Source organism: Brassica napus, unplaced genomic scaffold (genome assembly GCF_020379485.1).
Source record: "Brassica napus cultivar Da-Ae unplaced genomic scaffold, Da-Ae ScsIHWf_1695;HRSCAF=2321, whole genome shotgun sequence".
Taxonomy (NCBI): Eukaryota; Viridiplantae; Streptophyta; class Magnoliopsida; order Brassicales; family Brassicaceae; genus Brassica; species Brassica napus.
The window spans coordinates 22,640-48,441 of NW_026015111.1; the positions used below are offsets into that span (position 1 = coordinate 22,640).

At 34.0% G+C, this 25,802-nt stretch overlaps 3 protein-coding genes across 4 annotated transcripts; all 3 read left to right on the forward strand.

The window, feature by feature from the left end:
* The first annotated feature begins 1,946 nt into the window (after positions 1–1,946).
* On the forward strand, positions 1,947–3,542 carry LOC125598307 (probable protein phosphatase 2C 25). Its single transcript, XM_048772505.1, has 2 exons — positions 1,947–2,965; positions 3,045–3,542. The coding sequence occupies exons 1-2, from the start codon at positions 2,138–2,140 to the stop codon at positions 3,384–3,386; spliced, it is 1,170 nt and encodes a 389-aa protein (XP_048628462.1). The 5' UTR covers positions 1,947–2,137; the 3' UTR covers positions 3,387–3,542.
* Positions 3,543–12,757: 9,215 nt separating this feature from the next.
* LOC125598303 (mitogen-activated protein kinase kinase kinase 20-like) lies at positions 12,758–18,893 on the forward strand. Its single transcript, XM_048772500.1, has 2 exons — positions 12,758–16,396; positions 18,343–18,893. The coding sequence occupies exon 1, from the start codon at positions 12,863–12,865 to the stop codon at positions 14,357–14,359; it is 1,497 nt and encodes a 498-aa protein (XP_048628457.1). The 5' UTR covers positions 12,758–12,862; the 3' UTR covers positions 14,360–16,396; positions 18,343–18,893.
* On the forward strand, positions 16,270–17,712 carry LOC125598304 (protein transport protein SEC13 homolog B-like). 2 transcript variants are annotated; one of them, XM_048772501.1, is made up of 2 exons: positions 16,270–16,396; positions 16,641–17,712. In XM_048772501.1, exon 2 carries the CDS (start codon positions 16,663–16,665, stop codon positions 17,569–17,571), a length of 909 nt encoding a protein of 302 aa, XP_048628458.1. In that variant the 5' UTR covers positions 16,270–16,396; positions 16,641–16,662; the 3' UTR covers positions 17,572–17,712. The 2 variants fall into 2 exon arrangements, with proteins under 2 accessions (XP_048628458.1, XP_048628459.1); XM_048772502.1 differs by having other exon boundaries at positions 16,293–16,396; positions 16,658–17,712.
* Positions 18,894–25,802: the final 6,909 nt, after the last annotated feature.

Here is a 25,802-nt window from a genome sequence, read left to right on the forward strand (position 1 = left end):
TATGTATGTCCACATAAACTGTGTCCACAAACTCTATGTCCTTAGAATCCTATATAATATATAAAATATATATATATATATATATATATATATATATATATATATATCTACAAAACAGTATTTACAAAATTTTATATGATTGAGAACTCTTCCGACGAACTTTCATCTATGGCATCTTGTATAATTCAGAAACAAACTAAAAAATATATGACTTGGAAAATCTGTAAATCCTATACAAAATCATGTCCACAAATTTACGAAGAAATGTCTGGAAATGAACCTTGGACACAAAATTGATTCTACAAAATTTTGTTCACAAAACTTTGTCCATAAAATCATGTCCAGGTTTTTTGAATATGAAAAATAAACAAAATTTACTATATCCACAATTTTGCTGTCCACATTTCTCAAATAAAAAAAAATTATTATCCAAACTTTTTATGTTCAAATAACCTTTTGTATAAATGTTAAAATATATATATATATATATATATATATATACCAAAACGGATGTCTAAATGTAGAGAATTAAAAATCATAATTTATAGTCATAAATTTATTTGATTTAAATATTTTGAAAAGAAAATATAGGCAAAACACATTAAAGGGTGAAATAAACAAGAATAACAAGTAACTAATATAGAACTAACTTGGTGTAAGTATGGATTCAATGTTTTAGTGTTAGTGTCCAACTTTGATGTCCATGTCCACATTTTTTGTTTATGTATTTTTTTTCCATATCTACACTTTTTCCATCCATATTTTCTATGTCCATGTATTTTTATATAATTTTTAAAATATATATAATATATATATACAAGTGTATCTTAAAATATAAAGAAAAAGAAATTATAATTTATTGTAACAATTATAATTTCTTTATAGATCTTAAAATTTTGAAAAAAGACAAATATATATATATGTGGAGAAGAAGGAATATTTTATTATCAAATCTACTTTCTCAACCAAAATTGGTCTTCACCTTTGGATTGGCTTTCATCCGACAGCTGTTGTTTGTCACTGCTCTCCAGGAACCAAACGACAACTTCTCCGAGTAAACACAAAACGCAAAGCTGAACGGTAGTTGTTGACAACTTGACAATATAAAAAATATTATCACTAACTCAACCCTGGTCTCGGTTAAGGAAGTGAGGGGCATATTGGTCTCAAATCAGCTCAGAAACATGATAAAGTGTCCCTCCAGCGTGTTGTGTCTGAATGTGTTAAAAAGAGAGAAAAAGTGTCTCAATATGTAACTCATGTCATGTACAATTAAGATCTTTTGCACATTTTATGCATTGTGAGAGGGGAAGTTCTCCTTGGTGGATACTTTTGAGTAAAAGACCAACTCACTTTCCAACAAAACAAATAATAAGACACTTATCATCTAATATTAGACCATCTGCAACCGTGGATTCGGTAAAGAATCCTTAAAAATTCATTTTTTTATTTTTTTTATTATTTATTTTTCAATAAAGAAAAAAAAATAGCCAATGGTAAGTCGCCATTAAACAGCGGGACCCGCAAACAGTGACAATATTTTTCAAGGATTGATCCTTATATAAGGATAAGAAAAGGCTAATCCTTAATATTGTGTGGAACCTATCAAATTTTTTATAATTTTTTACCTAGGTTTTGGAGCTAAGAGGCTCCATTGCAGATGCCCTTAATCCAACTACTCACATTACTTATTTAATAAAAATTAATATTAAATACACTTAACTCGTATAATATATACAAAATTACTATAAAGATACAAAACAATTATGTTATTCTACTTTCTCCCAGTAAAAAGCAAAATAAAATTCTCTTTTCTGGTCAACTGAATAAAATTCTATTTTTGTTACCCTAAAAATAATAATAACTTTTGTAGAAGGTGAGACCAGAAGAATTGCAAAGGGCACATACGTCTTTTCAAAAGTCAATGACAGAAACTAAAGTTTGAATAAAGAGAAGCGGCTCGATAAACACGGACTCCATTAATATTATATTAACTCATCACCTTCTCTCTCACTCTTTATATTTAAACCTCTTCTCTCTCTCTATCCTCATTATATTTCTCAACGACAAAGATAGAGAGAAAGAAAAACAAGACACAGATCAATCTTTGAACTCGAATTTTCTGTTAGACTAAACCATGTCTTGTTCCGTCGCTGTCTGCAGCTCTCCGGTGTTCTCCCCGTCGTCTTCTCTCTTCTGCAACAAAGCTTCTATACTCTCTTCGCCTCAAGAAACCATCTCTCTCACTCTCTCTCATCTCAAACCCTCCGCTTCCTCTCCCTCCTCTCCTTCCGCCGCCGCCGCCGCTTCCCCTAAATCTCCGTTCCGTCTCCGTTTCCAGAAACCGCCGACCGGATTCGCTCCTGCGCCGTTAGTGCTAGGAGGATCCGACTCTATCTCCGCCGCCTCCTGCACTGGTCCTTCCGCCTTGAAGAGGAAACGGCCGACGAGGCTTGATATACCGATTGGCACCGCCGGTTTCGCATCTCCGGCGTCGGAGGAGAGTAGACAGGTGGAGAGGGAAGGCGATGGTTACTCTGTTTACTGCAAAAGAGGAAGGAGAGAAGCTATGGAGGATCGCTTCTCCGCGTTAACCAATCTTCGAGGAGATCGCAAGCAGGCGATGTTCGGAGTTTACGATGGTCACGGAGGAGTGAAGGCGGCTGAGTTTGCGGCCAAGAACTTAGATAAGAACGTTTTGGAAGAGGTGAGTGGTAAGTGCGACGAGTCTGAGATAGCAGACGCGGTGAAACGCGGTTATTTAACCACAGACGCTGCGTTTCTTGAAGAGAAAGACGTTAGAGGCGGTTCCTGCTGCGTCACGGCTTTGGTCAGAGACAGGAACCTCGTTGTGTCCAACGCCGGTGATTGCCGCGCCGTCATGAGCGTAGGTGGCGTCGCGGAGGCTCTCTCTTCCGACCACAGGCCGTCTAGAGACGATGAACGGGAAAGAATTGAAACCACGGTGAGAATAGTCTCACGCTTATTGATATTTAATTTGTGAATATGGAAAGTTTCTAATAATAGATTAATTATTTTTGCAGGGTGGATATGTGGATACGTTTAACGGTGTTTGGAGGATTCAAGGTTCTTTAGCTGTATCAAGAGGGATCGGCGATGCTCATCTCAAGAGATGGGTTATAGCCGAACCAGAGACTAAGATGTTGAGAATTGATCAGGACCACGAGTTCTTGATCTTGGCATCGGACGGTCTATGGGACAAAGTGAGTAACCAAGAAGCAGTAGACATTGCTCGTCCCTTCTGTGTAGGAACCGAGATGAAGCCGTTGTTGTTAGCATGTAAGAAGCTGGTCGAACTATCGGCTTCACGAGGCTCATCGGATGATATTAGTGTGATGTTGATCCCTTTGCGTCAGTTTATCTAGAAAAAGAGGGAGAGACGGTTTACTTTGGTTTAGCTTTATTTAGAACAATAATTCATTTATTTATTCTTTCTAACGTAGTTATGATCTCAATGTGGCCGATGTACTTGTATGAATCGAGCATTGATCGGATTTAATCTAATTATCAGTTCGTTATTATTATTATTTATATACTTCCAACACAAGTGAGAGTTTGTTCCTATACATAAAAGAATTAAACACCCTGATCACAAAACTGCATTTTATGTGAAGTAGAATTGCACCTGAAAGTAGTTTACAGGTTGTGTACCTTTTCTTTCGTTAGTTCAGGTGTTTAAAACTTGATGTGATCGTGGTGTTTAAAACTTGATGTGATCGTAAAGTTGGAGAAGAGTGAGTTCTCAGTAGAAGATTAGTAGTAAATTTTTTCGAAAGATGTTAGTAGTGTGTATGTGTGAGTTCTGGTTTGTGGCTGAGTTTGTTATTCATCGTATCCAAAAATTTAAGCATGATTTGTGGTCTAGAAATTCGTTTTTAAGATGTCTTTAAGCTCACTTTGAGTTTTAGTTACCTTAGAATTAAAAAAGATGCACGCTAATTCAAAGAGAATCGAAGCTTGAATCAGAACAAAATAAACTTATATATTCATCTAACTATAAAGCTTTTTTTGTTAGCTTGAATCCATAAATCCAACATGAATGATGAATCGTATTTGAGATGCAACGTGAAATCGACATGACATGTGACGCTGGTCAAAGAGTCATTCTACCAATATCATTTAGAACCAAGTAACCAACAAGGTTCAAGAGAACATTATTGAGAAATTATGATCTATCAAAAAGAGTGAAGAGGGACAAGAGGCTATTCGCCAAGTAAATTTATCAATGCTGGGCCAAACTCAAAACCAAATAACCCGAAATAATTTTTTCTTTTGTCACATTTAACTGTATTTCTTATCATTTCTTATCAAATAACCCAAACTTTCATTTCTTATCAACTGTATTTCTATTTCAACCTATTCATTGATTGGTGCTTTCTACATTTAGTCTTGATACACATTGAAGCTACAACAAATTACCTAAGAAATCTTATTTATATAACACACATATCATAACAATGTTGTCATGGATTAAACCCCCTTACTTTCGATGCATTTTATATTAACAAGAGTGAAATAGTTTACAAATTGTGTCTTGTATTGAAGCGCCTAATTTGCAAGAGATTATGAGACGAATTCCACACGAATTGCAAGCTGAAATTATGCGAAGAAGAGCTTAGTGGCTTTTACGAAAGATCTAGAGTCGGCTTGAGAAGTTGAAAGCTGGAAGCAAAAGAAAAATAAAAAAATTCTCCACATGCTGCCGAGGTGAGCTGGGTCACACATGGCCACTGGACTACGGAAGAAGGAAAGGCTCATTTACTTGCTTGGTTAATTCTTTCAACCAATTAGTACACTGGTTAAAGTTAAAACCCTTAAACCCAGAACACTTGGTCATCTAAGTCTAGTATATTGACCACATTTTCCGTCTCCACATAAGAGTTCGAGCCAGAATACCAGATCAATAGGTGGTATGTTTATACCACAAAGGCAATCACCTTTAAGTCACTTCTGTTACTTTGAAACAATAAAATAAACTTGTCATAAATATTTATCACACTATTTTCTAACATATCAAAACAATATTTTTTGTGCGGTGATAATTAATACCGACATGGAGAAGGTCGATAAAGGATAAGATGAACATATAAGAAAAACAGGATTGTGTTTGTGAAAGAGCAAGAAGACAATGGTCAAAGTAAGAACGGAAAAACAACACGTGAAAGATAAACACATGTTTATGTGTTGTAGGCGGAGAACACGTTGCTATTTTTGTTCTCTCAATGGACCCCAAACCGTCACGTTGTTAAGCCTTTCTGTTCGTTGTTTGTTTTTTCTGATTCAGTTTAGTCCCACACACATCATGTGTCTTCCCACCAATTTAATTCAATGTAACTAAACTAATGTTTGTTCACTTACTTTAGCTTCTATCTGTCGAATTTATTTCACTGTTCCCCTTATTGTCAAAAACAAATATATGAAGATGAAAGCCTAACAAGCAACACTATGACCTACAAGATCGACATTTGAGTTGATTGACTTAAACCTGTTGACGTGAAATGAAAATATCTTCTTAATTAAGAAAGTGATTATATAAGGATATGCAACAATCTAAGAGCATCTCCAAAAAGACTCTATTTTAGAGTTTACAAAATTTTATATTTAAAGTTTCAAGGTGTTCTTCTCCAAAAGCAAAACTTCAAATTTAACTTCAAAATTATTTGTAATTTACACTAAAGTCCTTAAATCTATCATAATTAATATAAATCCATAAAACTTTTATAAATCACTAGTACATATATAAAAAATATTACAGTAATATTAATTAATAAAATCTTACACTAAAATATAAAATTATAAATAGTAATACATAATTAGTTATTAAAGTACAAGCAAAATATCACATTATTCCATAAAATTATTTCCGTAATGATCTACTTTCGATTAAGCAAAATTTGTTTGAACAATATTTTAGAGGTTCCAAAGAAAATTTACTAGACTATTAGTGTTGTTGTTCTATTCAATTTTGTGCAATAATTATGTCTTCATGTATCTTTTCAAAAAAACTTTTTTTTATTAGTTTCTTTTGTAATATTCTTGTTGTCCAATTCTAGTTTTACAATAGTATAAATCTCTTTTAAAAATTTTATTTAATTTTATGTGTAAAATTTGAATTTATTAAAAAAAATTGAATTATTTATGATATACAAAAATTTAAAAGATTAAACGATAAATGAGAAACTACTTAAGAATCATAAATGTGATGTGTAATTAATTATAAGGACCAAAATACAATAAAAAGATGAAACTTCAAATTTGAAGTTTTGAGTAGTGAAGCTTCTTTTTTGGAGAACAAAAAACTCTATATTTGAAGTTATAGAGTTTCTTTTGGAGATGCTCTAACTAAGAGAACTTAGATCATTGGTACAATCACATATGTACATCTTAACCAACCCGGATACCCAATCAAACCTAACTTTACTTGTAATTTTCTTCGTGTATTTAGAAAAATTCATGATTTTCACACCTATATCATCCCATTACAAGTCAATGTCTGTTTATTTTCTTTGCTCATCTCGTTTACAAGAATGACGCTTGGAAAATCAAAACAACAAAACAAGCATTCTACGTAAAAAAAACCCTAGTCTCTCTCGACTCCTTCTCTTAGCCGCCAAAAAAAAAAGTTTCTCAGATCTACCTCCGGTCCGGCGTATGGCCGGTGCCGGAGGGTCCCCTCCTTCCTTCTATCTTCTTTTCTCTTTGCCTCTTTCTCTCCGACCTTAACCTAAGACGAGATACGTGTTGTTCTGGGTTATCGGAGTGATTCCGGAGACTTGTGTGGTCAAGGAAAAATTTCACGGCGTTCTTGGAGGAGCAGTGAGTCGCAGGAAGGCGGAAGTGGGAGAGGTCGGCTTTTAGGGTTGAGAGGAGTTAACGAGTCGATTTTCCGTTTTAGATCTCCGACGCTCCTCTCACGGTGACAGCACGTGGCTCAGTGGGAGACCTCCTCCACCATGGATCTACAGTCTGGTGTGACGGTGTGCCAAACAGAGGTGTGATGCAACAGTTGGTGAAGATGGTTCTGGTCCTCGGTTCTCGGGGAAGACGCGTCGCAGGGTTTTGTTTCAACGGAGGAGTCTACCGGAGGACGAACTCTGCAGTGGGTACGCGGTGGAGCTTCACATCCCAGCACCGACGGCGACGTCTCTGGGCTCGTCCGGTGTCTCGTTCGGCGGTGAAACTTCATGACCATTGTTCTTTTTTTACTGGTCCATTCAATGCATGTTCGCCAAGCCCGACTTTCAGTACGGGTTCTATCCGGGTTCATGGCTAAGGAGCGGATTCTGAACTTGACGGCGATGGGTTTTTTTCTGAATTTGCGCCGGCAAGGTGATGAGATGTTGGGCCGTGCATATCACTCTAATATTTTGGAGTCCAATGTCATAGGCTGATCTGTAATCCGGTTTTAGCTTTGTCAATGTCGAGGTTTTAGAATTATCGTCTCGTTTGGTCTAAGTAGGGGTCAAGAGACGGTTTCTCTCGGATCGTGGGAGAAATTTGTTTCACTGTGGTGAAAAATACACCGATGAATTAGATTGGGTAGTCTAGGATCCATTCCAGTTTCGACTCCGTGTTCCTAGGCGATACTAAATCTCGTCGGTTGTATTTTGGGTTTAAATCTCTTGAGGTTGTAATCTTATATTCACTATTGGTTAATGAAAAGTTGTTGTTGAGCCAAAAAAAAAAGAATGACGCTTGGAAAGAAAAAGTTGTTGAGTTAGACTTCTCAACAAACCCATTATTAAAAAAAAACAAGCACTCGCATATCGCATGCAATTAAATATGCACGATATCGAAGACATAGTTCGTCGCCTACAACTGGCCATTGGTTGGCATTTACTATTCTTTAGACGTTAGAAGTTGTGTCTTCGTGTGTGGTCCATCATTTTGTTAAATTGGATATAAACTGTAGTGAACCAAATCATTTACTATTCTTTAGACGTTAGAAGTTGTGTCTTTGCGTGTGGTCCCTCGTTTTGTTAAATTGAATATAAACTATAGGAATCAAATCATTTACTTCTATAGTAACTTCTTTGTAACTCAGGAATTAATTAATGAATTGGAGGGAATCGTAGATACGTTATAGGTGCAAACAATTCGAATTATCTGATTCTCAGCATTGGTTTAATGTTTTAATCGAAAAATGCATGTCTAAAACTTTTTATGGAAATATTCATTTACCTGTAGGCTTACTCGGATGCTTCGACGATCTGAAGTAACATGTCGTCTCTACTGATCACTAAATAGATTGATTGTTTGCTTCATCTATTTTACATTTGGAAAATTCTATCAAAATACTACAGTTTTGTTTACATTCTGGTTTAAAATCATGGATAACAATATTTTATCAATTATAGTACAGCTGTACAGGTAATTTTGCATTCAACTTTGTGATAGTCCATACCGCCTCAACCACGCTTATAATGCTTTGCACCGTCTACATTCTTCAGTTTTGTACTGCTGCAAGCCTGCAACGTTTACTACCGTTCGGATCGCGTTATCTTTGTGATACGAAGATCAGCGTGCATGATCTTGAATTAATCCTATATAAAAAAGTTGAAGATGATGTTGTCAGAGGTTTCTTCGGAGTTGCAATAACATAAGCATGCTATATTTGTCGGCCACCTTGATTTCGAGTTCTTTCTGCTTCGTCTTTGTCTTCTCCTCCCACAACACTTATCAGCATAAACAGCAACTTATGTCTCCATTGTGTTTTCCTCCTTGACATGCATTTTAGTACCCAGAATACTATTTATTTATTTAAGGCAACTATTAAAGCAAATCAACATAAATAATATATTGTCTCTATCTTACTATCTCTTACTATCTTAGCTTTTTCTTTTAATAATTTTCTCCTTTTCAGAGTAAATGCATGACCTTATTACTTTAATCATAAACCATACATGTATTGTGTAGATTTCGATTAGAAAATTACATAAAAGTTTAGTAGCAACGAATGACATGTTGCACTTGCATTGTCTAATATGTTTTCCAAGTGGATTGCTCGATCTGTAACTTGTTAATATGGTATGGGTCCATTAAATCTCAAGATAATATCTTATTTTTTGGACTGTATTTGAAAGGATATACAACAAGTGGTGCACCGTTAGTTTAATACTTCACGTTCACGGAAGGTCAGAGATCTCCAGGAAGCAAACAAATAAAATTTTATTTTATTTTGACAACATACATATACCTTTATATATGATAGTTGCGGCGGATTTTCCCCCCAAAAGTGACGTTTTCTTAATAAGTAAATACCATAGGTCATAGGTGGATGGCAAGTGAATAGAAGCAGCAAAAGTATTTGAAAACCTAATTAATCAATTAAATAGTTGACAAAAATTAATTAATTAAACAATTCGTAACTTTTTTTTGTCAACTCATGAATTAGAAACTATTAAATCTAATAAAAATACCGCTGATGAACATTTTTTTTCTTGGTCAACATTATTCGTGAATAGCCGTTCAACCTAAAATAACATTTTTTATTTTTTATTCTTCATTCCCTCAAGGATCACGTTGAGTAAATAATCTGTTTTATTACCTAACAAAAGAACAAAAAGTTATATTTATAGTAGAGGTGGTGGTGGAGGTGGTGGAGGTGGTGAAGGCACGTCAATAGTGCAATCTTCTAGCAAAAAAAACATAAGTGAGTCCGGACAACTGGAGTCTTTGGTTCTCTGTTGGAGATCGTGGACCAACAATTTCGCGACACGTAAGGTTCACAAGTTAGCCCCACCAAAGATTTAGTTCTTCAAGTTTAGATGCGCAAGTGATAAGTGAATAGTAGTGATGAACCTCTCTTTCAATCTCATGTCTCATATCAACTTCTTTGGACAACAAACTCTGTCGCTACGCGCTACTAACTCGCTTCCAATTTTCATTTATTCGGTTCGCTAATTTTAGAATCCATGGTTTGCGTACACAGTACACACACTGTACTGCCGATGGACCCTCGTCGACATTGATGATTGAAAATGTTTAAGCGCTAATTATTAGTTGGACGATAAAAAAAAGATTTAAAATGGTTATGGGCTTATTAATAATAGATATACAATTTTGAACGACACGGAGACATGCATGCAGCTTAGTGGTTTTTATTAGTACGTATCGTTATATCCCATCTGATTTCACATTTGTAAGAATACAATGTTACATGTTCTTTGAATGATATATTAAAACGAATTTTTTAGAATATATTTTACATGTTATTTGAATGATACTTATAAAAATATTTATTTTTACTATAATGGATATAAAAACAGAAGCCTGCATAATTCCATCTTATTCAAGTACTCTGATTTTATATATAGTATATTATGTGTTAACTTAAAGTTCTAAAAATGAGATGTATATTGATATTTTCAGTGTTCTAAAAATAATGACAGAGCAGTCATAAATAAAACGAATTTTCTAAAACAATTTTGTAAAAATGGGTTTAGAAGACCTAAACAACACTATGTAAGCTCAAGATGTGAACGATGTTTGAATTACATAGGCTGTGGCCTGTATCCCTTATATACTAAAACGCAAGTCGCTTCGCAAATCAAAAATTGATATGTGGCAAACTTTTGTAAAAAAAAAATTGTGCCAATAAAAAGAACATGTTTCGACTCCCATTATTTCTAAACATGTAAAAACTAAATTCCTAGAATTTCTCAGATCACCAGCACGTTCGATTCAAATAAAATAAATAATTATCCCTAAAGTTCAATACGTTCTGATTCCTAAATTTTCTCATACTATGTTTTCAGTTTCAACTCTTATATAACTTTTAAGCAACTACTTTTAATCTCCATCTCTTTTTTTCTCCATCGTTTCTTCTTCATCTTTATCTTTGTGTTTTAACTTTTGAATGTAGCAAAGAAATCTACACAAGTTTATGTGTCACTTTTATTCACATTCATCATTCTCTACTTTACAGTTTAACACTCTGATTTTTTAAATTTTTGTGCATGATTCAGGATGAAAGTGGTATTTAAGAATATTCATGTTTCAAAACTTCATTCTTAAGAAGAAATAAACCCATGCTTTGTCAGCAACTTAGAAAACTGTAAGTATATCTGAATCTACTATGTATAAACTGAGCAGTAACAAATCTGTTTGTTACGGTTTGACTATTGCACAAATATGTTTTCTTATAACAACATATTCAACTATTTTTTCTTATCGTTTAAGCTCTAGGTTAGTTTTGGATGCAGAGAAAAATGAAGGTGATAGAGAAGAATCTAAAAATGCAAATTCAAAAAAATAATCTAAAATGTGTTTTTTTTAATTGAGCATTCATCTTTCTACTGGGTTTGGATATCAAAGGTATGTATAAATATTCTCAGTACAGTTCAATGCTTTCTTTCTATTATTTTTGTTTCACTTTTATTATATCAAAAGCTACCTGTGCGTAGCACAGGGGTGGTTATACTAGTTATGGATAAAGCAAGTGAAAGTTGTTAGTCGAAAATAATGATTCAAAATTTTATAAGGTTTAGCCAGGTGGCAAACAAAAAAATTTGGGAAAATTTATGTCTTTCACGATATATACTAGTTAGTTGTAGTATATATAGAAGATCAAGTATTTCAACTAATCCACGGATTTTGGGTTTAGATATCAAATTCTAGAGTGTGTTCTGAACTGCGATCAATTGAGAGCAAGTGGTGAAGACATCTCGACTACTGTGCTTTGGTTAGATCAATAATCGATCTATTTCTAGTGACGTTGAGTAAATCGGATTAAAGAGATCTAGGCAGATTGTTTGAGTGATTCTTAATATACAAGTTGCTTTTTTTGGTATTGTTATTGTTCTGTCTATTATTAGTATCTATCACAAATTGCATAACTATCATCTAACGGTTTTTTGAACATTGGTATTTTCAAATAAAAGATCAAGAATTCGAAGTAGTTAATCGTACAAACTACTTTGCCATCAAACTCACTTTTCGGCGAATTATCCAGAATATACTCGTTATACAATATACCATAAGTTTACAACCATCAACATTGTTTATTATGCTACCATTGTTTCATTATCTGAATTCAAATCGGACATAGAGTACATATGTATCTGTAAGTTGATAAACAAAGAAAAAGTTCGACGAATATGATTGGCTTGCTACGAGTTTGGTTAAAGTATCACGATTGCAAGAATAGTACATGATTGGAAGATTATCACCGAATATTCCATGTCTGATCGTGTAATCAACTCCAGTCAACAAACATAGAACTATAACGCACACACAACCAACAACAAAAGTCAACAGAACAAACGTCCGAAAATCAATCGACACGTTTAGTTAGTTTGCCGTTCCCACGATTCGTCGGAGAGATCTCATCACACATCACACTAATGACTTCAAAACAGTAAAGTAAAACAACCGTTTATTTTGTTGAAATTCAAAGAAAAAAATTGACAAAAATAACTGACATTGCTTAAAAACATGAGCCATTGACTTATCAAGTTTTATCCTTTTCGGGTAACGAATCAACGGACCTGATCAGACCGCAACTTGTTCCTTAAGGGATAACATGGAAAGTACTCGGTTTCTTACAAAACATCCCGAGAACTTCTCCAAGTGTCGTACTGACGTCATCAAACTGTTTCTTCTAATTATCCATTTGTCTAACTAAAAATACATTTAAACTTATATTTCCCAAGTGGGAAACTTTTTTAAATGGCTTCACGATTTCAAAATTCAGAAAGACAAGTAGAAAAGAAACGTCCACGTCGGAAACTAATATAATTCCAACTTTATTTCTCGTTCACATTTAGCAATTCGACACACCTATAAATATAGCGTCGTGTGTCATTGAGAATTTACACACGAAAGTTAGTTCAAAGCAGATATGGAGAAACAGAGCACTTCTTCTTCATCATCATCATCTTCTTCTTGGATTCGAGGTTCTTGTATTGGAAGAGGATGTTTTGGAACCGTAAGCAAAGCCGTGAGCAAAATCGACGGTGGAGTTTTCGCCGTGAAGTCAGTAGATCTCGCCACGTGTCTCCCTTCTCAATCCGAGTCGCTGGAGAACGAAATCGCGATCCTCGGCTCTCTCAAGACTCACCCGCATATCGTGAGGTTCCTCGGCGATGACGTGTCTAACGAAGGAACGACGTCGTTTAGGAATCTCCACTTGGAGTATTTACCCGAAGGTGACGTGGCTAACGGTGGTAAAATCGTTAACGAGGAAACAGTCGGGCGTTACGTTTGGTGTCTCGTCTCTGCTCTCGGTCACATTCACGCTAACGGAATCGTTCACTGCGACGTGAAGTCGAAGAACGTTCTCGTCGCTAACGGCGGAAGCTCCGTTAAGCTGGCGGACTTCGGCTCGGCGATGGAGTTGGAGAAACCGACGGCGGAGAAGATTGCGCCGCGTGGAAGTCCGCTCTGGATGGCTCCGGAGGTGGTGAGCAGAGAGTATCAAGGACCGGAGAGTGACGTTTGGTCTCTTGGCTGTACGGTCATCGAGATGCTCACCGGAAAGCCAGCGTGGGAAGATCACGGTTTCGACTCGCTGAGTCGAATCGGGTTTTCAAACGAGTTGCCGTTTATTCCGGCGGGTGTTTCGGAGCTCTGTCGCGACTTCTTGGACAAATGCTTGAGGCGAGACAGGAGTCAGAGATGGAGTTGCGATCAGCTTCTCGAGCATCCGTTTCTATGTCAAGACCATCATCACTCCTTGTTCACTACCGAGTCGTCTCCGCGTTGCGTATTGGACTGGGTCAACTCGGAGTTCGAGGAGGAGGAAGAGATCGATGAGTTGAGAGTTGAATCTATGGTCTCAGCGATGGCAAGGATAAGTAAACTAGCGACGATCGGAGGAGAGGCAATTTGGGAATCTAATGGTTGGACTGAGGTTAGAGGCAATGCTTCCGAAGAGTCAGGGGCACAATGGGAATATTTGAGTTCATTAAGGGTAGAATCGGAATTAAATATGTCACCGGAGTCTACCGAGTCGGGTACACGGACGGTGAATGAAGACTCGGAGTTGACGTCGGTGATAACGTGTGAAATATTGTTGTTGATGGTGTTATTGGTGGTAGAGAATATTCAGATATATGCCACGTTTTACACCGATGTTTTTATTCGTACTCTGTATAGTTGTTATCATCATCAAAATAATAATAAGACGAAGTTGCGCAAAAATCTATCGTTCGTTCTCAGCCTTAACTTTTTGTTCGGTATTGCATGTGATTCGGATCGGTCTATCTATCTCATAAAAACTCTTTTACGTGGTGCGATGAGTGTCCTAACTCTCAACTGTTACTTCCTTTTGTTGATAACTCTCACTTGCACAACTCAATCTTGGTTTGGTAGCTTCTTGACCAAATATTTTTTATAGGTCACAAGAGATGAACTAAGACCACGAAATTAGTAATGATTAATTAGGCCTAATTGTTATGAGGGGTTACCATGAAATTTGTCAGCATAACGTTAATGTTGTTGTTGGTATAAATAAAGTTGTTAGGTCAAATAGTCGATGTGAGCTATAAACTTTGATCAGTTTAGAAAAAATAAAAATAAAACAGGCAATAAACAAGGAGATAACGAGAGAATGGAAGATGACTATGATGAAGTGGTGGGCAATGCTGGCTTACCACAACTCCACAAGTTTTCAATAATGAGAAAGGTATCAACATAAACTATACGCTAAATGTTAAAGAATATTCCATTCTCTTCAGAGCTTATCTATACTCAAAACATTTCCTTTTTTTTCTTCTTATTGCTACGATTTTATTGGATAATCGTACTAATTAAGATAGTTGGCTATCCCGCACGAATACTAGATATTTTAATTTATGACGATTGTATAGCAATCATTTGTGTGGTTTACGCCATGGCCATGGACCGGACCGGACCTGACTCAATGTTCAATAGTTTTAGATTAATTAAATATTATACTTTATACATAGCCAACTTAGCCAATAAGGTGGCTACTGTAGTCAAGTTTCAGCAATATGACCAATAACAGATGTATAACCCAGATCAGATACTTTTTGCTGAAAAACTCTACACTAGACATTCTTGAAATCCTATAAAATTCTAAAAGATGTGTGAACAAAAGACAAGGCAAATAATAGTAAAATCCAATAAGAGATTTAAGAGAAAACATAATAGTAAGAGTGTAAGAGCATAATTAATCCTAAAACCGTTCACAGTTTCTTAGGCAATTTTTTTTTTGTCTAAAAGAATAAAAATAAGTTTAAAAGCGAACCAACCGCGGCCACCACATATCGGTAGGGTCCGCGAACAGTGTAAAAAACCCTCCACAATCGATCCTTATTTTGTTGTTTCTGTCACCGGTTTCAAAATTTTTGATGGGGTCTATGCACTAATTTGTTTTAAGAAACCCCATTAACTACCGCGATAATCATGGTCTAAGACAGTAAGACCTAATAAAAAAAGTTTGATAGTTCTTTTAAGTGAAAGATATTTTTGAAGCGAACGCTAAAAGAAATAAAAGTTTTTGAAGAACAAAACTTCACTTTGAAAATAGATAAAATGTGTATATAAGTTTTACTAGATTAATAGATTGTGTTTCTATACCTCTCAAAAAAATTCTTTAAAAAACTAGATTTATGATTAGTTGCCGATCAACTTTGTTGGCTTGAACAACACCAGAGCCAATTCTTTCACTTTTGTACTTGTAATTTTTTTTCTTACTTCTACATCTTTTCTCTATCTCTTAGCATATTTGAAACTTTTGCTATGATTTATTCTCAGATTTGTGGATTTAGCTTTTGTCGACGTGACAACTTCTGTTTGGTATTTGATCTTGTATAGTTTTGTTTGTTTGCTTTGGCATTTGTGTTTCATTTGTTCTGTTTTTCCTTTTTTGTTATTTGCTTGTTGATTTTAGAGTTTGTCTTAGTTTGTCTTTATCTCAGCAACGTCGAAGCAATGACTTGGTGGTCTGTGGGTTTGGTTTCTAGAGATTCTATGTATTTCACGGTCCTTTGATATTTTGATCGTGTATTCTATCTATCCAGTGTTACTAATGAAAACCCGATGATGAAAAGGTCTACTCATACAAGTTCAAGATCAGTCTGAATCAAGTATCAAAGATTCTGAAGCCAAACAGAGAAGTATGATATTGTCTTTTCTTTTGATCAAGCACTTATTCTCGAGTTTCATTAGCAAGAGGCTTGAATCAAACGAGCATCCGGTTTTCTATTCGAAGCAGGCTTATCGAACGAACCATCCGGTTTAATATTTGACCCACTTGGTTTAAGTCTGGATTACGTTTAGCAGTTCAGCTTATTTTTTTCGCCAGATCTATTTTTTTAATCAGCTTATAAAAACTTTAGAAAGAAAAAAAAAATCCAGATTGCTCTCCACACAAGCATTTTTTTTCTCCGTCGATCAACAGTGCGTTCAGGTACGATCTCTCTTCCCTGTGTTCTCTCTGACTCTCTCTCGGTCGATATTGTGATTGATCTTTCCCACCGTGATCGATTTTAATTTGATATCATGACTCTGACCTCGTGCTACGTCTAATTTGAAAATTTTCAACGCAATCGTCTTCTGCTTTGCATTCGATTTGTGTGTTAGCAAAAAAAATAATGCCTTCATGATCGGCGGGTCGAGTTTCGATCTAAGAGTGTTCTTTATATAACAAACAGTGTTTGATTTTAAGAAGAAGCCATGGCGGGGCATAAGATTGAAACAGGTCACGAGGACACCGTCCACGACGTGCAAATGGATTACTACGGGAAGCGAGTAGCCACCGCCTCCTCTGACTGCACCATCAAGATCACCGGCGTCAGCAACAACGGCGCATCCCAGCACCTAGCTACACTAACCGGCCACCGTGGTCCCGTCTGGGAGGTCGCTTGGGCCCACCCGAAGTTCGGGTCAATGCTAGCCTCATGCTCCTACGATGGCCAAGTCATTCTCTGGAAAGAAGGCAGCCAAAACCAGTGGACTCAGGCCCACGTCTTCACCGACCACAAAACTTCGGTCAGCTCCATCGCCTGGGCTCCTTACGAGCTCGGACTATCCTTGGCCTGCGGTTCGTCTGACGGGAACATCTCGGTGTTCACGGGGCGTGGTGACGGCGGCTGGGACACGACGAAGATTGACCAAGCGCATCCGGTTGGCGTCACGTCGGTCTCGTGGGCCCCGTCCACTGCGCCTGGGGCTCTTGTCAGCTCCGGGTTGCTTGATCCGGTTTACAAGCTGGCTTCGGGTGGGTGTGATAATACGGTGAAAGTGTGGAAGCTCTCTAACGGGTCGTGGAAGATGGATTGCTTCCCGGCTCTTCAGAAGCACAGTGACTGGGTGCGTGATGTGGCTTGGGCGCCCAACTTGGGTCTCCCTAAGTCCACCATAGCTAGTGGCTCGCAAGACGGGAAAGTGGTTATATGGACGGTGGGGAAAGAAGGTGAGCAGTGGGAAGGTAAGGTTCTGAATGACTTTAAGGCTCCGGTGTGGCGGGTCTCCTGGTCCTTGACGGGTAACTTGTTGGCTGTGTCTGATGGGAACAATAATGTGACGGTGTGGAAAGAGGCGGTTGATGGAGAGTGGCAACAAGTCACCGCCCTGGAGCCGTAGTTTTTTTCCTTTTTAATATGATTCGCTATTTCTTACAAAGGAACGGAATAAAAGACTCTTTCTATCCTGAGCCTTTACGAGGGAATGTGGATGTGGTTTTACTTAATTTTGGTCGAGACATTTGGTCATTTTTTAATCTTTTCCTTGGCGATTTTCAAGAAATAAATTCTTTTTTTTTCCTGGTTAAACAGTTTATTGATTGTATTAGGTAATATCATAATACAAAATGTTACAAGTTGTAATACGTAAAAAATATGATGTTAAAGGCTATTTCTAGATTATAGAATAAGAAAATGTTACGAGTTAGTATAACAAACGAGATTATTTCAAGACTTTGGAGTAATGAATTTATTTTTAACTTATTATTCTATCTCACTCAAAAATGGAGTAAGCTTGGAGTGAAACTCAACTCCACTTTGGGAGAATAATATATTTGGAAATGCTCTAACAAAATTTATCACGTGAATCAGAAACCTTTGTAGTAGTATTATGGTTGTTGCTTGATATTTACCTTAGTGGCGGCATTCAAAAAGATTCAAAAAGTTACCTATATAGCTTCATCTGCAAAGACAGAAGCAGTTCGTTCAGTGCTCTAGTATAATAACTAGTATCTCAATGTAGACTTGTATTGAGCTGTGTAGTGTTGGAATCTTGTTTCTCTGAATCTTGTTTTATTGTTTGTGTTTGTGAAACCTTTTCCCCGCTGTTTGATCCCCTGATAAAGTCATTTTAGAGCTGCTTAAATAATCAAGTGTTTATTTACATCATCAGACTGCAAAGCATCTATGGAAAAAGTTCAAAGAAGTTGCCAAATTTGAAGAAGCGAAAGAAGAGAGCAAAGACGCCTCTCAGGCCGCTGGTCTGCTTGAGAAGTTAACAGTGGAAGAGAAGGAGGAGAAACCAGTGGAGAAGGTAGCATCAGCAGAGGCAGAGAAAGCTGTTGAAGAAAAGAAAACTAAGGAGTCTGTGCCCTCAGCTTAAGATACATATGCATAGAATGTTAGAAATACACAAGACAACGCCAGGTACTATACAGCCTGGTGTGTTTAAAATCCATCCATGACTTGCCTTTCTTTAAAAAAGTTGATTCTTGTTTTATCAGTGTCATCATATTTACTTGCTGAGCCGTGTTGAGTCCATATGTTAGCGTAACAAGAGTATCTATCACATGTGACATTCGCATATGAGAGGAGATTTTCGGGGTTGTTTTGGGATTCGTCATCTAAAAGTATATATCCCTTCGTTTTTTTTCTGGAAACAGTGTGCAGTCAGAACATGCTCCATTTTTATTCTACAAAATATATGCATTGGATTGCGCTTTTTTTTATTAAACTACAAGTCGTGTTACATCACATTAGAGCCTTGCATTTCGATAAATATAGTTCACTGTAAGTATCTCCAACCCTACTCTATTTTTTACTTTAAAATAGAGTTTAGAGTGAAAAATACTCTAATGGTACACTATTTCTCACTCTATAATAGAGTGAAAAATAGGTTTACTCCAAAAGTAATTTTTTTTTTGTTCATCATTCTATTTTATACTCTAAAATAACTCTATTATAGAGTTATTCTATTTTAGAGTAAAAAATAGAGTAAAATGGTAAACTAAAATTTACTCTATATTTCACTCTAAAATAGAGTAACTCTATTATAGAGTTGAATTTGCTCCAATGATTCACTTTATAATAGAGTTACTCTATAATAGAGTGAAATATAGAGTAATCTTATTTTTTCACTCTATATTTGGAGTAAAAAAACAAGATTACTCTATATTTCACTCTATTATAAAGTGAACCATTGGAGCAAATTCAACTCTATAATAGAGTTACTCTATTTTAGAGTGAAATATATAGTAAATTTTAGTATCCCATTGGAGATGCTCTAAGGCCATCTTCAACCTAACTCCAAAACACTATTTTAGTGTGATTTTGACACAAAAATCTTCTTCAACCCAACACTAAAAATCACACCATTTTAGTGCAACACTATAATTTCACACCAAATTTGGTGTGATACTATTCACTACATTAAAATACTATTCACTTATTTTATTAATAAAATAGATAATTAAATAAATGATAAATAAAAACATAAATATATATAATATTATAGAATAATTTTTAGTGTGAAGTTTAGTGTTATGGTTGGAGAAGAATTTTTTTTTAGTGTTGAAATTATACTAAAATAGTGTAGTTTTGATACTAAAATAGTGTTATGGATTGGAGATGTTCTCAGGAGGTTCTTCAAAACGGTATAATCTGATTAAATAATGGCGAGATAAAACGGGCCCGATAGACCCCTAGTGTATTTCCAAGTTACTTGTTAGTAAAACGGTAATACTGGTAGGTAGCGACAAGGCCGGCTTATAGATTTGGATAAGACTCTTTGCACAGCCCTCTAAATTGTAAAATTGTTATTTGTATTACAATGGGACAAATTACAATTCAGGTTCGGTCAAGTGTCACAGTAGTTGACCGGACCTACATAATGGTATTCCTGGAAGATTGTGGCACTGGCTTTAATCGGGCTTGAATCTATAAATTAGGAACCCCATTAATGCATGATGCTCATTCGTCAGCATGTAGACCTTTTAAGCCACATGGACTTATCTCTCTCTCCTTTTCGTACGCACATACATACATCTCAATGTTCTGTTCATTGTGTTTGTGTTAATTTCTGTCGTGGATTGGAGATACTCTTAAAATTATCACTCCATTTCAAATTTTCAAATACAACAAAATATCTAGGAATTTTGGTAGGATGCTTTGAGAAAAATATCAGGTACGCGAAATCTTTTTTAAAGTGATATCTTCTTAGATATGTATTAGGTGATAAGTCGCATCATGTGCGGGATGAATTTATAAAAACAATTATATTCGGTGATTATAAACTTTACTATACATTTTTTATTTTAATAATAGTTAACAAATATATACATACCGGATAATAATCATGTATCGGCATCTTGTGCGGGATGCACATTGTATATACAAATAATTTTATATACTATTACTTATTTTATTTTATTTTACGTTATGTAATAACAAATAATAAAAATATATTGATTAATTGAGAAACATTAATTATTAAGTATATAATTAAATTGGTGAAAACACATAAATCAGACAAACCACTCTTATTTATTTACTATCATTTTATGGTAAGTAAATCTAAATAATCACATTTATCCATTTCGTATATAATTAATTTTAAATGATACTAATATATATAGTATATTTTAATATGGCTATCTATTAAATGAGACTTCATAATCATACGGTTTTATGATCATTTGTATTTTTTATAACAAATTTTTTAAATCATTGAAAACAAAATTTTCAATGTGGGACTTATAATAAGTTTATAATTTATAAATATGCTTGAAAATTCATTAAAAATTTTGAAATTAAAATATTTTATGTATTCTTATATGGTATATAGTTATATATATATATATATTAAATGAGATTTTTATTCATATGGTTTTAAAATCATGTGTATCTTGTTAAGTTGTTATAATAAAAATGTTAAATCATTGATCATAAAAAATTTAACATAAGAATTTTAACAACTTTAGTAATTTATAATCGTTTTTAAATTCAAAATATAACATATATAAAAAATCTAAATTTTAATATATATATTCATCACTTTGAGAAAGTTAGTATGAACCCAGTAAAATCAAAACTATTTTCTCTTTTTAAAGTATTGAAGTGCACGATTATAGCATATGATATATGCATCGTAAATCACGAAATCAGTTTGGTCAACAATTCTATTACATATGGAAACTGTAATGAACTGAGTGTTTATTTCCAAATTTGTCAAATTGATTGTGGACCATGATATTTGCTGTGATGTGTCCGTTATATGAGTTGTTTCTTTTATTTTACAATACTCCAAATGATATATTAAGCATTCCAATTTAAGCTTAGTATAAAACTATTTTAATGATTAAATGATATCAATGGCAATATATGTTATATTTCTAGTAATGAATTTTTAAATAAGGGCTGAGAGAGCATGTGGAACCGTCACGATAGCAAAATGGCAATAGTGTAAATAACTTATAAAACCAAAGTTACTTTTTAATAATGTTTCTCCTTTAATATATAAGAGATTTTTAGTAATCTAATAATAATATTTGAGGGTGATCGCTTGGAATTTATCCTTTTTTTTTTTTTTTTAAATCACTAACCTTTACTGGATGTAGTTTTATTTTAAAAATTTAAAGCCTATATCAAATTTCTATTAATTTTTACCATTCATACTTTAGCTTTTATTTTTAAAGTAAAACCAAAAAAAATAAAGCAAACTTTTTCTTATGTAGTTTAGGAAAACAATATACATCTTTTTAGGCTGTAGAATCTGTAAAAAAGTTGATAATCATAATAAAAACATCTATAAATATTTTAATTTAATTTTGGGTATTATTAAAATTATTGAAGTATTTTAAATAACATAGATAGTATTTACATATCACATTTAGAATAACATTAAACAATGATAATTTATAAAAAAAATATTAGTATACATTATTTTAATTGATAAAAATAATTATTTTATATATACATCACATCTTTCACATATTTGATTTTAAAATATCTACAGCATGTAACTTATAATTACAACAAATTTTACTACATCAAAAGTTTCTACAAGAAAGTATATATTAACAACTTTATAGCTAAAATCAATTTAAAGCTAAATTTTGACAGCTAAATTTTTAGAGGTTAAATGTAATAATTCTAAGAAAATAATAGTATTATTATCTACAAGTTGTAAAATAAAAACATTTTGCGTGTGTGGAACCTGGACCCAAATTATACGTTATTACTAAGTCTTCCAGTATATCTAGTATAATCACACAAAAACTTGTATAAGTATAATCTATATTCATATCAAACCTACCAAAAATTAACAAAAGTTAGTTTCAAACTTTCATGTTGTTTGCAATTTACAAAGTTTGAACTACCCATGTGCGGCAGTTATAACAAAAGCTAGGATGCTTAGTATAATCTATAGATCGTAATCAGGAAGATGATTACTTACGAGTATGGTATGAAGCCACCTTAATCGATCTATACCAATGACTAGAAAATATATTGTATAGAGTACGAATTCTGTAGTTGTTAAAGTATTCAGAGAACGTTCTATGAGGTTTATAGGATCCGAGTGTACTGATTAAGGTATCCAAACTAGAAGCTTCGCAGAAACATCATGCACAACTTTCAACACACACAAAAAAATAACTTTCAACAAAATAACATCAATCAAAGGGATGCGATTGCACTTTTTCTTCTTTCCTTTCTTTATTTCTACTTTACTTTTAATTTTAAAAAAATTTATTCCTTTTTACTCACGCAATCTTAGGCTCCGAATGGTAACAGCGGATTCAGCGGGGCGGGACAAACAAATTGGTTAGTGCAATGCGGTTTAAGTGTGGTTTGTGTTAGAAAAACGCATATTGCAGGACAAGTGCGGTTCATCTAAAAAAAGCGGTTTAAAACAAAATGTGAATAGTGACATGTGCAATGAATAGTGTAACTGCGGGATACATAAAATATTTATTTTTTATAGACTAAAAAATCATTAAAACTATTATTATTTATTATATATATACATATATATTAGTTTAAAAATATTATATATGTGAAATTTGATATTTTATTACTCACTAATTATCTTGAAAATTAAAAATTGTAGAAATAATGTATTTATGATAGTGATTTAATGTGCTTTTAATATATGTTAAAACAATAATTTTTTTATATTTTACAAACTAAAAAATCAGTGATACTAATATAATTTTTAAAAATTATATATATCTCAAATGTGAAAGTTTATATACTATTACTAAAATTTATAGCCTATTATTTTATTTTAAAATATAATAATTGCGCTAGTTTTCTTTAGACAAAATTAAATTAAGATATTTGAATTTTTTCTTCTTGTCATCAACATTAATAGATTCATGAAGACCCTGCAAACCCAGCTTTAAGATATCAATAATATTAAATTAAGAATCTGAATTTTCTTATTTAATTTATAAAAATATTTTAATTATCTGAAAAACTTTACAAAATCATATTCAATTATGCTATATTATTAGTGTTATATTTATTATTACTAATTATCATTTAAATTTATGCTACTTAATTTTGTTAATTAGATCATTTACATCTCAATTTATGTATATTATATGGACAAAATATTAGTGATTATATATGGGTTTAATGTATTTTTGATAACAAACATTTATTTTAAATAATTCTGGTTGAAACAGTACCTAAACCACACCTCATCTCTTTCTTTTCAAGCTTAACTGCGGTTCAGACCAAAAGTTGTCCCGTTACAGTTTTTTTTTTTTTAATTTATAATATTTTATTTATAAAAGCACTAGCAATAAAATCATGTGAATGGTGACACTCTGCTTCACCCGCCATGCGTTACTCTTCTCCCGCACTTCTCATTCACAGCCTTACTTTTTCGTTCTCTTCTTTTATTTAGCCTTTGTTTATTTTTGAGGGTGTAATTATTCCGATCCACTTTACATGCATGTACTTTGAGATTTATACTTTAAAGGATGGTACGGATGGACCCCACAAAATGACAAGACACTTAAGAGATTTGTTTGTTAAGAAAGACGAGCGTCTGATATTATAATACTCGAAAACATTTCTTAAATTCGTCCCAACCGTGTGCATGCATATTTCCTTACGCCTCTTTGATGTGAAATCTACATTATTGAAGTTTGTAGCAACGATACGAATAAGACATAAGTAAAATGTTCACTCAACACGAATCAATCTCAAAATTTTACCAACGTTATAAGAACCATGTGATTACTATCGACTTGCTTTCTGAATACTACCGAGGCAAAATGTACAATCAACGTTGAATCAATCACAAACTTTTACCAACCTGATCGGAGTACTATTCAGTTACCTTCTATACAATAATAGGATGTGAATACGACAGTATCTAAGTGTAAACTCGATAGGGAAATCAATCACAAATATTTACCAACTAGATCGATTACTACTCACTCTCTCCAGAAGCATAGTCTTCTGTTATATTATATTATGTATGTCATAAAAGTTGATCGTTTCAGGCTTGACCTGTGAGGTTCATATTGTTTAATGATCTTGTAGATATGCAGTGAAATTCTTATAGCGAAAGTCACTATGATTAGTCTTGACTAGCTGTATGGAAGAACATCGGAACAGCAGAACAAAAAAAGCTGTATGGAAGAACAGCGGAACCGGGACTTAACACTTGAAATAACATGAATCAACCAAACAGTGAGTCTAATGATTGGGGACGAGTCTAAAATTTTAGAGACTATAGACATTTAATAAAAATTCTAATAATTTTTTTTTTGCATAATTTGGAAGTTTATTTCTCTATATATATAATCTCTATAACTTTTGGGGATCAATGCTAATGTTTCATTAGCTTAGAGCATGATTAACTCCGGTCTCTTAGTCGGGGTTCTTAACTCATGATTTGACTTTTTTTTTTTAATATTTTTTGGTTAAGAGACAGCTCTTATATCTCTTATTTAAGAGACAGTTCTTAACTTTTTTTGGGTCCGATTGGTAATGGCTGTAGCTTTAAATATTTTGCTGTAGAAAAAAATCTGTAGACTTTTTGCTGTGGCTTTAGATTTTATAGCTGTAGAATTTTATTGAAGCACTAAAAAATTGCTTTGGATATTTGGCTCTGCAGAGCACTTGTACAGCTGTAGGATATTTTAAGAGCTGTGGTTTCAAAAAAAAAATTAAAGCTTGATTGCTCTGAATTTGGTGCTGTGGAAATAAATAGGGCTGTGGACAGCACCTACAGCAACTACCAATCACCCCCTTTAGTTCAAATCTAAAAAAAACTAAAAACCGTGTCTCTTAACCGAAGCTAAGAACTCCAGTTAAGAAACTGAGGTTAATCATGGTACTATGCCTATATCGGGCACTGCCAATGATATGTGTAATTAGTTAGCCTAACGTGTAAATCTATCGGTTCTAAATACAAAAAATTATGAACTAAGTTTTACTGTTTAGCAAGATTAAGATGAGCCTTGTTTTAAATCTTATTCAAAAATCCAGAACTGGATTAGTCATTAATATTGTTTGATCGGAGATCTTTTGGCTATCCTCAAAGTAAAAAAAAAATAGAATGAATTCGTATTCATTATTTGAAAATCAGATTAATAATCCTGTTACAATTATTCT

Excerpts from the sequence above, each read along its gene's own strand:
- LOC125598307 (XM_048772505.1), top strand. The coding sequence starts at position 2,138 with ATGTCTTGTTCCGTCGCTGTCTGCAGCTCTCCGGTGTTCTCCCCGTCG. Across the intron at positions 2,966-3,044 it reads GGGAAAGAATTGAAACCACG|GGTGGATATGTGGATACGTT; the intron begins GTGAGAATAGTC and ends TTATTTTTGCAG.
- LOC125598303 (XM_048772500.1), top strand. The coding sequence starts at position 12,863 with ATGGAGAAACAGAGCACTTCTTCTTCATCATCATCATCTTCTTCTTGG.
- LOC125598304 (XM_048772501.1), top strand. The coding sequence starts at position 16,663 with ATGGCGGGGCATAAGATTGAAACAGGTCACGAGGACACCGTCCACGAC.